The sequence below is a fragment of the Elephas maximus genome, chromosome 4 (genome assembly GCF_024166365.1).
Source record: "Elephas maximus indicus isolate mEleMax1 chromosome 4, mEleMax1 primary haplotype, whole genome shotgun sequence".
Lineage (NCBI taxonomy): Eukaryota > Metazoa > Chordata > Mammalia > Proboscidea > Elephantidae > Elephas > Elephas maximus.
This window is the reverse complement of record NC_064822.1, coordinates 101,545,242-101,559,326: the sequence shown is the minus strand read 5'-3', so window position 1 is coordinate 101,559,326 and position 14,085 is coordinate 101,545,242. Positions and strand designations below refer to the sequence as shown.

Here is a 14,085-nt window from a genome sequence, read left to right as displayed (position 1 = left end):
TTGAAGCTTTCTGTGCTGTTTTAAATTCTGAGAACTATTATCTGTCTTCAATTTTGAAGGATGACCTTGCCATTTTCTCTTTTTATTTTGTCTCTCCTTAGTCTCACAGTTCTTTTGTATTAGATGCGTGTTAGAGTAGAACTGTGCTCCATAGGGCTTTTAATGGCTATGACCTTTCAGAAATAGACCACCAGGCTTTTCTTTGGAGGTACCTCTGGGTGAATTCTAATCTCCAACCTTTAGTGCTTACCATTTGCACCCCCTAGGGACTCCTCTTTGGTACTCAAGTACCCAATAAACAATTCCTGTGTATCTGGCTCTACAGTGGGTATTATGGGGAGAATTAAACGAATGTAAGACACTGCCTACTCTCACAGTCTGTAATCTAACTGAAGAACAGAAACAGTCGTAAAATTTAGAGTATGTTAAAACTTTTTCTTGGTTTTTTTTTTTTTTTTTTCTCCTCATGCCTGTTAACTTCTTCATATTTTTCATCTCTGTATCTATTTGTGGTATAATTTGGGTGATTTTCACAGATCCATCTTCCAGCTTCATAACTCTCCCTTTGGCTGTGTTTTCTTTGTTTCGATGACTGTACTTTTTTTTTTTTTAAGAATTCCTTTTTTGGCTCTTTTCAAGATCAACTTGATCTTCTTTTACAATGTTCTTATTCTGTGGACTTTTTTCCCCTTATTTTGAATGCTTTCATTATATTCATTTTAAGGTCCCTTTTAAATTGTAGCTCCTCAGATGTGAATCTTACCATTTCTTGTGCCTACTGACACACTCATCATAGTGAGTTTCCTTGTATGTTTTGTAAATTTTGTAATTTGGGGTGGTGAACTTGTCTCAAGCATGAGTTGCCTTCCACAGGCATACTGCAGTGGTACCAGGTTTTGGAGACATTCCTATGTGGTAATTTCATGTTTGTCAGAGGACTTGTGGGTTTTATGAGTTCTGGAGCAATTCTTATGTTAGTTTCTGTGCTCAAGATTTCCTTACCAAATGGATAGTGCCAATTCCAGAAACACAGCTTTTGAGAGTGATACCATTTCTCCCAATATAATGGTTCAACAAGAATTAGATGAATCTAATAGTAAAAATTTCAGGCGAATACACGAACAACATTTAGTGGACTCGTAGTATTTTTTTTTTTTTAATTCAATGCTGGTCCACCCCTTTTCACTTTACAATTGAGGAAAATGAGGTCCAAAAAATGTTCAATAATTTGTGTTGAGATCCAGTGCATTTAAGGTAGAGCAGAATCTAAAAATTGGATCTCTTCATTGTTAAAATATATTTTAATTTGATGTAGATGGTGATGGATGCTGATTCAAAGGAAAACCTGTATTTCTCTTTGTTACTATTAACTTTGGCTTCATGATTCAAGTGACTGGAAAGTTGGCTCATCAAGCCTGATCCTAAACTGTGTTGCATGTTATCAAGTATTTTGGTGGTGTTAATTCTTTCATGCTCAGTTAGCAAATTAAAGCACTAATTTTCTTATGTTACTGCTAGTAGAGACACTGGGAGATTCTGCCTTGGCAGATCTTCCTTTGTCAACAATTTTCTTTTGTCTCCCTTTCTTTTAAATCATGCAACCTGCTTGCACATACTGAAAGCTTCTTTAAAACTGCTGCCACATCTTAAGATTTGTTGAACTAGCAAAGCACTTGCCATGTTCATTATGCGTAAACCAAAAACCAAACCCATTGGAATTGAGTCGATTCCAACTTGTGGCAATGTACTCTATAAATACCTATTGATTTGGCAGTTTGTTAGTCATTTTCCTTGTTCTCTTCCATTTTTTAAGTGTGAAGTTTTCAAGAATTTACTTCTTTTCCATGTTTCTATACAGAGCATATACAACATATGTGATTCATTTTCATTTATATAATTTAAAGAAAATTGTAATGATTTAATTTGTGTTCTGTTTGCAGAACAGAGTGTTCTGAAAGTCAACACAAAGTAGAAGAGCCTTAAGCTGAAGGTACAGTATATTATTTACGCTGAAGGAGCTCGTGTGTGGAATAGAACGCCCTGACAGCTCAAATGGATCCCGTAGAACTGAGAAATGTCAACATCGAACCTGATGATGAGAGCAGTAGTGGAGAAAGTGCTCAAGGCAGCTACACTGGGATAGGAAATTCAGAGAAGGCAGCAATAAGCAGGTATGGGGTTAAAAATCATCAAGTCCCATAGAAAAATGAGAAAGGTTTATGAAAGTGGAAAACAAGGTTCTTGTCTAGAAGAATTGGGTTATTGTCTATTTTAGACAGCAATGGCATTGATGTTACTGGATCAATTCCCTGATCCTGAAATATAATAATGTCAGTCTTTTGTGTGACTGATTTAGAATTGAGATTATAAAGTCCTCATCCTCATTAATAATGTAGAATAATTTAAATTATATTATCCTATCATTTCTCTTACTCCTTGGACTATTTCTTTCTCAGGTGTCCTCTAAGTGTTGCTTTGAATGTCCTTTAAATGTTGTTGCATCTCCAATGTTAAGGACTCTTATCTCTCTACAAGTGTCTTCTGAGAAAGTTCAGTCATAATGATCATGGCTCCACCCACCGACTATATTCCATCTTTTCAGCCCATTAGACTTCTCAGCTGTGTTTCAGACCATTGTATCTGTCTACTATACATCTCTACTAGATGACTTATGTGTCTAAATTATCTCATATATAAAGTCAAACTTGTAATCTCATACTGAGCTATCATTCTCTTCAAAACCTTCTCCTCCTCTAGTAATCTCCATCCTGGTAAACAGTCACCACTATCATTCAACAATTCAATCAAATGTCTAGGAGTCAACTTTGACTCATCCCTTTCCCCAATCCACACACTCAGTGATCAACTATCTCCAGTTGGTTCTACCTCATTAACATTTCAAGTCCACCCTCTTGTTATCCAATCTATTGCCATAATGGAAAGAGTAAGAATGTTTTTGTGAAGTTTGATACAATATGTTCTGGAGCAGTCATAGTAACCTGCCTTTTAACTCCTCACTGAAATACTGGTCATTATTTTGCAATTTTATAATCACTCGAAAAGATGCGTTTTGTCTTTGTTTGGCTTAGATTGGTTCTTTAAAGTAAATTTTTGAGAAATTTGACATGAGGCATTTATTTGGAATCATTGTACTTATGTTTTCAATATATGCTGGGTTTGGTATCAAAGCATTTAAGACACCGGGGACACTTCTCATATATGTTATACAGCCTGGGCCTGTTTTATGACTATAACTCATCTCATGCCAAAATAAGAACATGAAACTGCCTCAAAAAAAGAAAATAATCTGTTTACTTACAAAATTTTTTAAAAAGTACTCATGGAATACAAGAATCTAGTTTGTTGATTAAAGTAAAAAATAGGGTGTTGGACATTCCTAAGTTTAAATTCTAGGTGGCACTTTTGTTTTTAGAGTCCTTAGACCCATTTTGAGCTTTATTCAATCCTACTGTCTCAGTTTCGGTTATGAACATTATGTACCAGTCTTTACATAGCAAGTATATTTACTAACACAGACTATTAAATAAAGCACAACGTGGGGGGAATGGGGCAGTGATAACGGAAGAAGGAAGCATGTTAGGGCCTTATGGTATCATATTTCTCCTATGAGAAATATGGGGAGAACCCCTGGAAATGTTCCTAACTTGTATGCTGTGAGAATTCCTTGAGTTCTAGAAAAATACATAAACCTCTTTGGTTTTATCTGCTGTTTGTATCTACAGCTTACTTTGTTCTCTATTCTCAACAAGTAACTCTTCCACCCCTCTTCTTTACCAGATTATTTGAAAAATCCTGTCCTGTTATTAAAGATGCTTTGTATCGATCTCATTATCATCCTATAATTATTTCCTGCTTTTGATTTCTAAGGGATATTTTAATAAAATCCCTCCAATTATTTTAATTTACTATGTCATGCAAGAAATGTCCTAACAATTGCCATTTATCTAATGAGAAAGCACTGTCAGGAAGCATGCACAGTTGAGCATTTCATATAATGAGACAAAGCCTGTTTGGAATTTACCAAAAGTGTTCAAAATGCACTAGTGGCAGCTGGACTCATTAGCCAAGGCTTTTGGGGAATGTGGCTGGTACTAAGCCCATATCTATAACCCCCCCAGCATATACAATATAAGTACAATTAGGGGAGGCACCTATGACCCAGCTGTGCTTAAATAGACCACAACCCCAGTGTTCTGTTGACAGTGACGTTTTAAAGTCCTCCCCTCAACTCTTGCATAAATTCATTGAATTTTCTTAACATTTTTCTTAGTTGCATGCACTATCTAATAATCTAGGGACATTTTCAGAGTAATTAAAATATACACACACACACACAACCAACCAAACACAACACAGAGCTACCACTGAATTTTACATCAAGGGATGTGTATAAAAAGATGGAGACAAAAAAATGTAGAAATGCCAACTGGAGACGCATTTGTACCCCTAGAACTGTGTGGTGCTATGGAAGACCAGATACTTGGAGTCTGGTGGGTGTGAGCCCACGATTTCTCTTCTCTGAGCCATAGTTGCCTCTTCTTTAGAGTAGGGGCATGAAAGTTCTCTCACAGAGTTGTTTTGAACATCAAAAGAGATGAGGACCACAATGCCCCACACATGGTAGGCACTTAATGACTGCTGAATTCCTAATATTGTATGATTATGGTGTGGTAGTAGTTGAGGAAGCTCACTTCAAATCAGGACTGTGTACCCTTTCTTCAGAAGGATCCCAACCGGGGAAAAAGTTAGCTCTAATTATTCTCTATCTTGTATAGTTAATGTGGGAAAGAAGAACTGTGGCATAAAAAGTTCCACTAAAAATAATGTTTTCTTCCTTCATAACTTCCTCCCTCTCATTCAAAGTGTATTCACAAATGAAGTGTAAGTGTTGGTCTGGAAGGAGCACTAGTGGAAAGGAAGAGAAGAAGAAAAGAGTTTTCGATGTCTGGTTTTCCTTCCCCCAATTTAGTTACGTAGATCATCTGAAACATAAATATTATTTAGAGCATTTACTTAGATGTTTTGACTTTCTTATTTTCCTTTGTGTGTGTGTATGTTCAGTCAATTTGCTAATGAAGATGCGGAAAGTCAGAAATTCCTGACAAATGGATTTTTTGGGGAAAAGAAGCTGACAGATTATGATGATGAACATGTAAGTTAACCTATGCTTTTAGGCAGTAAACAGGCCTTGAGGGTGTCTGATCTACCTAGGTCTCTGTGGGAAAACAATGTGACTGAAATTTTCCAAGCTTTGATCAGCACATTCTCTGTTTATTCAGGCCCTTACTGGAATAAGGGCTTGTTTTTCCTGTTCGCCATATGGCTGCATAAATCATTTATGAAATTTATTTGTTTTTTGGAGAAATCATTCTAACCCAAATGTAATCTGCAATCATACATGCTTTCTCTTCTTTATGTTATTCGACCTGTATTTTGTACTCAGACCCCTGCTGAAACCAAGCACTGAATTCCATTGAAAATTACGTACTTTTATTGAGGTTGAGTAATAGCTTTTAGTCACTGTGATTTTTATCTTAGTCTTCCGTTTTAGACTGTAATCTCCTCCAGTAATGATCATTTGAGAGTAAGAATAACCCAAAAAAGGTTCTTCCTTTGGCAAATGTTTGCTTATGATGCGTCCCTTTTGCTTCAAGCATCCTGGAACCACCTCCTTCGGAATGTCTTCATTCAATCTGAGTAATGCCATAATGGGCAGTGGAATCTTGGGCTTGTCCTACGCCATGGCCAACACCGGAATTATACTTTTTATGTAAGTCAATGCACATGACTACATTCAGTGATAAAGTCCATGCATACCTGGTATTTTTCAATTAACAATTCAAAGTTTGATCTTAGTGAACAGGAATGCGCTGAGAAAGTATTAACAAATTTCTCTCACATTTTGATAACATAGCAACCTAAGTTAGAACAATCAGAGCAATCTTATCATGGGACTTGCTCAGCCATCCCTAACCAAATTGTGGAAAGTTTTTATGGTCACCACCCATATTGCTAAAGCAGCTCTTCTAGTCCATAAGAACCATTCCACAAAGCCGTTTATTGTGCAGTGGGTGCTTAAAAATAGTGTGTAGTAGTCAAAAAGTGTTTAGTAGTCAAAAAGATCTTTCTCAGAAGCATATCTGATCCTGTCACACTTTTAGGATAAAGACCCCATTCTTAACCTGGCCTAAAGAGCCCTGCATGTTCTGGCACCATCTCATACACCATCCCCTGTGCCCCTGTGTGCCAGGCTCACTGGCCTTCTCTATATCCCATGAAGGTGCCAGGTTCCTTTCTACCACAGGGTCTTTGCACATGACTTTCCCTCTGCTTGGAACCCTCTTCTCTTCTCTCTTCCTTTTGTAAACTCCTTCCCATAGCTCAGTCCTTACCTTAATGCAGTCTCCTCTGACTTCTATGACAAGTGCAAATCACCTTATGTACTCACCAGAGTTTTAATACTTTAGCACATTTGTCTGATTTGTTTGCCTACTGTTTGTCTCCCTTGCTAGGCTAAAATCTCTAGAGAGTAAACCTATGTCTGTTTCACTCACCACAGGTCCGTATCCTCAGGACCTAGCACGGTGCTGGGCACAGGGAATATCTGCAGAGCAACTGAAGCTTACTGCTAAACCTATGCACTTTAGCCGCTCTTGATCAAATGCTGCCTAAGGGTAGCAGTGTCATGCGGCTGACCTGTAGGATGGATTCCACATCAGTGACAGACAGCCACAGATGCTTACGTGTATTACATAATGCTTGGCGTTTTCCAAGACACAGTTGGCAGCAGTGAAATTTTTCACAAGAATAAAATCTAACGTCAGTCAGGCATCGGCGTTAATGCAGATTGCAATCCCAAATGCAGCGCTAGAGAGTTAAATAACTGTCTAAGAATGCAACATTTATATTATAAATATACACTATTTATTTTCTAAGCATCACTTACGATTAGATAATCACACAGCTATTTGAGGGCTAAGGGTCAGGGCTATAAATATTTATATTGTGTTAGAGTGATGATAAACGTTTTCTGCTTTGATTGAGTTGTTTTATGTGTAACACTCTTTAGCTTAATGAGTTTTTAATTTTGGTTCTATAAGCCATGTTTGAGATAAGCTAATTTTTTAAAAAAATTATCTGAATCTTAATGGCTAGAGATACATCCATGTATATTTTTGTATACTTTTGTAATGTACACTAACTCTAAGACAAAAAGACTGCCTACTACTTAGTAAATACACATACTATTACAATTATTTAGGAAGTTATTATAAATCTGTGATAAATAGGAATATGAAACACTTCCAATCCTAAAGCCATAGCTCATTTCATGAGAGGAGAATATTCCACTTTTGTACCCAAGTGCCTCATTTCAGTCCTATAAACATCTAGCATGTTAATTTTACTAGAGCAATTGAATTGCTAAACCTCATGGGGTGTGTTTTGTGTGTTGGTGTAGTACAGGCTAGATTCGACTACCTCCCTGAATTCAGAGCGACACAGTTTTTGTGTTACTATTTGTTGTCAAAGCAAATATTCATTTAGAATACAGAAAATGCTTCTTATATCTGCAGGGAACTGAAGTATGTAATCTGATTTATAAAACTCTTTAAAAACAGGTAAATTCGTAAGGCATATGGAAAAACATTTGAATAAGCCATTGGTTAGGCATTCTGGTAAACGAATGTTTTGTGGAAAATAAGAGCACATTATAACTAGAGTAGTTATATTGAGTAGTTATAAGTCGTGGTCCCAAATATATGTTGACTTTATCAGGAATTACCAAAGAATTGGACCAATTGTGGGGAAAAGGTTTAGTGTGCTCTTATCGTGTAAAATAGACAAAGAATAATACATCTTTTTTTTTTTCTTTTTAATTTCAGGTAAAGTTTAGTATTGGCCCTTCATTTACTATGTAGATGCTCCTATCTGCACCATTCCACTCCAGTTCTTGTTTTGGGAAAACACTGATCACTATGTGTTTTGTATAACAACATATGTAAACAAGCCATACATCATACATGCACGTGAACAGGTAGAGAGGGTTCTGAAACTAGAAATTATTCTTTCTGGATACAAAAAAAGGAATTTTCCTGTACCCTGTACTTACCTTTCTCAATTATACATGCGATTGGCTAAGCCTCTGGTTCACGAGGCACTTTTTCATCTATCAGACAGGATCAGTAGTAAGCCATGACTCTGACTCATGGCGACCCCACGTGTGTCAGAGTAGAGCTGTGATCCATAGGGTTTTCAACGGCTGATTTTTAGGAACTAGATCACTTCTGAGGTGCCTCTGGGTAGATTTGAACCTCCAACCTTTAGGTTAGCAGCCGACTGCATTAGTTATGGGCATCACAATGGAGCTCCAAAATGGAGTTCAGACATTACATGCTTCTGCTTCTATATTTCTAGGTTTTAGATGAAGGTTTAGTTAGAATATTGAAGAGACTTACAATTCTTAATGTTCATATGAATGTCATATAAATATGACACATATAATGAGTGACTAGATGTAGTAGAGCTAATTTTGCTAACTATTTAGCATCTAAATTATGAATCAGATTTTGCAAATGGGTAACTCTAAGAATACTTTAGGAACTTTGGGTAGTAGATTTTGGCGTATAAAACATAGCAAATTCTAGTCTGTGACATTACGAGCTATGTGTGGAGTTCTGAAAAGAACTCTTCAGCTTCCCTAAACCCTCATACTTTTGGAAAGTTAATGATTGGAAAGATTAAGGTGATCATTTATATTTACCAATATTCTGCCTTATTTATTGTAGATACTTTATTTTCTACTCTCTTTCCCCATTACAGAATCATGCTGCTTGCCATGGCAATATTATCACTCTATTCAGTTCATCTTTTATTAAAGACAGCCAAGGAAGGAGGTATGTCACTCTTAAGTTCAACACATCCTGTTTTGATCTTCATAAAAGGGTACTTCAATCTATGCTTCCGTAACATTATCATGATTTTACTCAATTTCACATTTCGTTTTTTTCTGACCCCAGTGACATGATTTCTCAATGTTTTTAGTAATTCGGGCAAGTGAGAAATGAGTGAAAGTCAGCTGGCTCAGGTTCAAGCCAAGTAGAAAAGAGAGACTTTTGTTAGATGATAAACAATTTGACTTGCATGCAACTAAAATAAATGAAGCCATTGCTTATTGTTTGGAGGCGATTTTAATATATTTCTTATTCGTGTTTGAGGTTGCATTTTGGAGGTTTATAATTTGTGTACGGTGTTTATGTCCCTGTTTGAGACTCTAATGTAGAATTATGTTATGTAAATATTTTAGGCATTAAAACAATTCTTTTAACAGGGTAATTTTATCTTTGATTGCAGGCTCTTTAATTTATGAAAAATTAGGAGAAAAGGCATTTGGATGGCCTGGAAAAATTGGAGCTTTCATGTCCATTACAATGCAAAACATCGGAGGTAAGGGGATATTGCTTTCAATAATAGACTGCTTAAGCTTTCAATAGAGTGTTCAACGCATAAGAAAGCTTTGTGGCAACAAACAAGCACTTTAAAAACAGAAAAATAGCTGCTTTATGGGTCTTAAATTTCAAACATAAAGTTTCTTAGTTTTGCTGTCCCACTTTAAGTAAAAAATGACAATATCTAAGAATGAAATACCATAAAGCCCCACCAAGTGAATTCTAGATTTAAAATATATAATTAAAGCCTTCTTGACTTCTTATGTAGGCTTTAATCAACACTTTTAAAATTAAAACATTAGCGCTTATTTCTGTCATTGCCAATGCAGTTTTTTCATATGTATGATTGAGTTTCTTTCATAAAACTGAAAATTAAGTATCTGTGGGAAACAGCCAAATTCTGTGGTTCTTAAATACACAACCTTGTACAGAACCAGCCTGTGAGAGGATGTGTCAGAAGCATTATAAACCACAGGCTCCTTGGTTCTACAGAGTCTTAGAATTCGGATTACAGTTTCCAGGTTAGAATCTGCAAATATATATTTTTAACAGTGCTTTCAGGTGATATGCTTGTCCATCATCTTCACACTGGTTCTGTGATTTAAGATATTGTGTTTTTGACTTTCAGAAGGCATCCAGACTCATATTTCTTTTTTTTTAATAATTTTTATTGTGCTTTAAGTGAAAGTTTACAAATCAAGTCAGTCTCTCACATATAAACTTATATACACCTCACTACATACTCCCATTTACTCTCCCCCTAATGAGTCAGCCCACTCCCTCCTTCCAGTCTCTCCTTTCGTGACCCTTTTGACAGTTTCTAACCCCCTCTACCCTCTCATCTCCCCTCCAGACAGGAGATGCCAACATAGTCTCAAGTGTCTACCTGATGCAAGTAGCTCACTCCTCATCAGCATCTCTCTCCAACCCATTGTCCAGTCCAATCCATAGACTCATATTTCTTGATGATTATCTCCTGCTGCATGGCCCAGACTTCTCCCCACATGCCCGTTGCCGTCAGTTCCAACTCATAGCAACCCTATAGGACAGAGTAGAACTGCCCCATAGGGTTTCCAAGGAGCACCTGGCAGATTCTATCTGCCGACCTTTTGGTTAGCAGCGGTAGCTCTTAACCACTACACCACCAGGGTTTCCATCTCCCCACATAGTGGCACTTATCTTGTCCACTCCTAACCAGTCCCCAAACCTGCTAATCTTTTGCTCTTTCTTCTTTCAGTGAACAGCATTGTAGTTTCTTAAGCCAGAAATCTGAGCACCCGCCAAAAATTTCCCTCTTTCCCTAACACTGCACATCCAATCAAATACTAAAACTTCTCCATTCTATCTCTTATTTATCTCTTAAATCTCTCTTCTCCTTCCATCCTCACCACCACAGCTCCGGTGATCACCTTCTAACTGGTCTCCCTGACTCGAGTTCCCCTGCTCCCACCTTAAATTCATCCTCCAGATAAACTTTCTCAAATTCAAATCTATTCCTGCTTCTCTCATGCATTAAATTCTTTAGCATGTTCTCGAATTTTCAAGAGAAATTTTAAATTCCTTGGCCTGACACATAAGGCTCTTCATAATTTGTCCCCTGCCTACCTTTCTGACACCTCAACTACCAACTCCATATCTATCTATCGATCATCCATCTAGCCATGCATCCATCCAGCATCTCTCTATCCCCTATGCATCCTGCATCATAGCATAACACTGTATGTTCTCCTAATGGTATTATTTAATATTTTTAAAAATCCTCTGTGCCTTCTTTGCACATGTAATTTCATCCCCTTGAATGTCTTTAGATGATCCTCTAACCCTAACACACACACGCACACACACACACACACACACACACAATTTCTCTTTCTCTCCTCACTGTGGTTCATCCCTTCTATAGGCTGTTAGGTTCAGTTCCTCTGGGATCCTTTGGCCCTCTTGGTTATGTATCTGGTATGTTATTGTTTTTTAAAAGATATCTAAAAACTTTTGAGGTAGAGAACAGACTTTTGGTGTTTGATGTACCTGAACCTGAGTCTGTTTCTGTCACCTATAATCTGTGGCCTTGGGAAAATCACTTAACTCCTCTGAGTCTTTTTCCATCCATGAAAATGATAATTCCCCATACTTACGAGGGCATTGTGAGGATTGAATAAGATAACCTAGGGCGCGTGATATGGGCTGAGTACACGCTTCCCTTCTCCTGTTCTCTGCTTCACTATCCATGTATCTGGAGCCCTCCTGATTTTTTTTTTTATAATTATAAGACACATATAAGCTAATTGTGAAAAGCTAAAACATTTCATAAATCGGTAAATTACAAAGAAACATTTACGTAAGTCGCCCTCAAAAATAACTACGTCAGGTTTTCCTGTATACTTAATTTAAGAAATACATTGTTATTGTAAAAACTGGATTATAATACGGTTTTGCAGCTTGCTTTTTTATTTAACAGTATACCTTGAATGTATTTAGATGTAATTCTTTTTAATGACTGTAGACTTTGACATTGTACAAATGTACCATAATTGGCTTACTGAACCCCTTACTGATGAACAGTCAAATTGTTTCCTTTTTTTTTTTTTTTCAGTATTACAAACAATGCTGCAACGAATTCACTTGCACAAACATCTTGCAAGGAGGCAACTCCTTCTGATACATAAACTCCCTGGAGTTTTATCAGGGTTTCTGGAATGGAGAAATTTGTTTAATAACCTTTCTCCAACTGTACCTACTCCTGATAATGAATCGTTGATAAGCAGACAAATAAAATTCAGCCATATCTTAATGATTTATGTTTCCTTCTTTTCACATTTTTGTCCATTAAGACTACAATCCTGGGTAGAATTTGACAGTCTCAAGCAGATTGTCTCGTTCATTTTACTGAGTTGGGGCCACAAGCATATAAGCTCCCTCCGTTTTCCACCAAATAGACTTCTTTCCATTTGGTTCTCATTTTCAGCCTTCTCAAGATGAAAATTATCAAGTACTTCACAGGATCACCTCACAGTTGACTTAATTTACTTGTCTGGACAATTGAAATCACTGGATGTAAGCATATTTCGCATTGAACTCAACAGTCTGAGCCACTACTATGGTTTTAAACGATGAAATAAACTGCAAAGTGGTCTCTCGTTCAAGTCACACACACATAAGAAATGTGCCTTTCTAAGAGTGAGATGAAGTTTCACAATACCGCCCTGAAAATGCTCTCACTTTAGTCCCTCTATGAGTTGGAAATGACTCGATGGCAACGGGCTTTTGGGTTTATATGGTTAGTTTTTATTTTGGAATAAGGAACATTGCTTGTATTTCTGTACTCAGTAGCTCCACATTTAGAACGGTTAAGTTTCTCAATCCCTTGGAAAATTAACATTTACCACAGATATTTTAACATTAGCAGAATAATGTTGACATTACCCAGACAGGTCTGGATCATTCTGAATTTTAAGAAGACCAAACACATTAACAGTGGTGACATCACTGAAAGCCAGCAATTAATAGCTCTAAAATTGAACGGGACCTCACTGAGCCAGTTAATCAGAACTATCTCCTGTTTACTCTGTAAGATTTAGCTTTAGCCAAGGTCTTTGTAAAGATTAACCAAATAATGTTTACAGAACACAGGCCAGGTATTGTAAAAACTCATTTTCCTTTGACAATAGGGAAGAAGCACTGGCCCAGAAGTCAGGGAACCTATATTTTAGGTGTGGTCTGCCATTTTCAAGCCGTGTGATCTTGGACATGTCATTTAACTCCTCTAAAGCTTTATATTCTTAGCGGTGGAATGAGGATAACAACATACACTTTCTCCTTTCCTGGGGCTTTTCAGCTGATCAAATGAAATGATGTGAAGGATTAAACAATGTGGGAAATTGTTATCAACATTATAACTTTTGTTTGAAGTTCAGGAAATAATTTTTAAAACGTTGATTGTTATTGTTAGTTGCCATGGAGTTAATTCTGACTCATGGCTATCTGTTTCAAATGTCTTTTAGCACACACTTAAAGATCTGTGTAAAACTTGTTGGTTTTGTTTTTAATCAAGTCTTTTGACATGTGCCACATAAAAAATTAGCATTAGACTTCACTGAGAGAAAGGACTTGGAGAAGGGTATTGTGTATTTATGCATATTTGTACATACGCATAACATATAATTTGCCTACAAAATCCCTAAAATCATTGGCAAATTGTATGTTATGCACATGTATAAATACATTTTTCTAGGGAGGAAGTTTACAGATTTCATCAGATTTGCAGTAGTGTTCCCAATCACACAATTATCTAAGCCACTTCCTGTCAAGTCAGTTCCGGCTCATGGAGACCCAAGCGTGTCAGAGTAGAATTGTGCACCATAGGGGTTTTAGTGGCTGATCTTTTGGAAGTAGCTTGAGAGGACTTTCTTCCAAGACACCTCTGTGGAGTGGAACCTCCAACCTTTTAGTTAACAGCCAAATGTGTTAACCATTTGCACCATCCAGGGACTCAATCACTTTTCTAGGAGCTCAAAATTCTACCACTTTGGATAATTTCCTATTTGTGTAAAAGGAGACTAGAATATAGAGATAAAACCTAACTGGCAAATGGTAGGGTGGGGAAAAGCTATCATCTCCT

At 36.9% G+C, this 14,085-nt stretch overlaps 1 protein-coding gene across 3 annotated transcripts in view; it reads left to right on the top strand.

Annotated features, from left to right (window-relative positions):
- SLC38A4 (solute carrier family 38 member 4) overlaps positions 1-14,085 on the top strand; it is a 92,793-nt gene that overhangs the window by 58,176 nt on the left and 20,532 nt on the right. For all 3 annotated transcript variants that reach the window (XM_049882911.1, XM_049882912.1, XM_049882910.1), the window contains exons 2-6: positions 1,941-2,171; positions 5,083-5,173; positions 5,676-5,791; positions 8,842-8,915; positions 9,373-9,465. In XM_049882911.1, coding sequence (XP_049738868.1) covers positions 2,053-2,171; positions 5,083-5,173; positions 5,676-5,791; positions 8,842-8,915; positions 9,373-9,465 — 493 coding nt within the window. In that variant the 5' untranslated portion in view covers positions 1,941-2,052. The remainder of the gene's footprint in view (positions 1-1,940; positions 2,172-5,082; positions 5,174-5,675; positions 5,792-8,841; positions 8,916-9,372; positions 9,466-14,085) is intronic.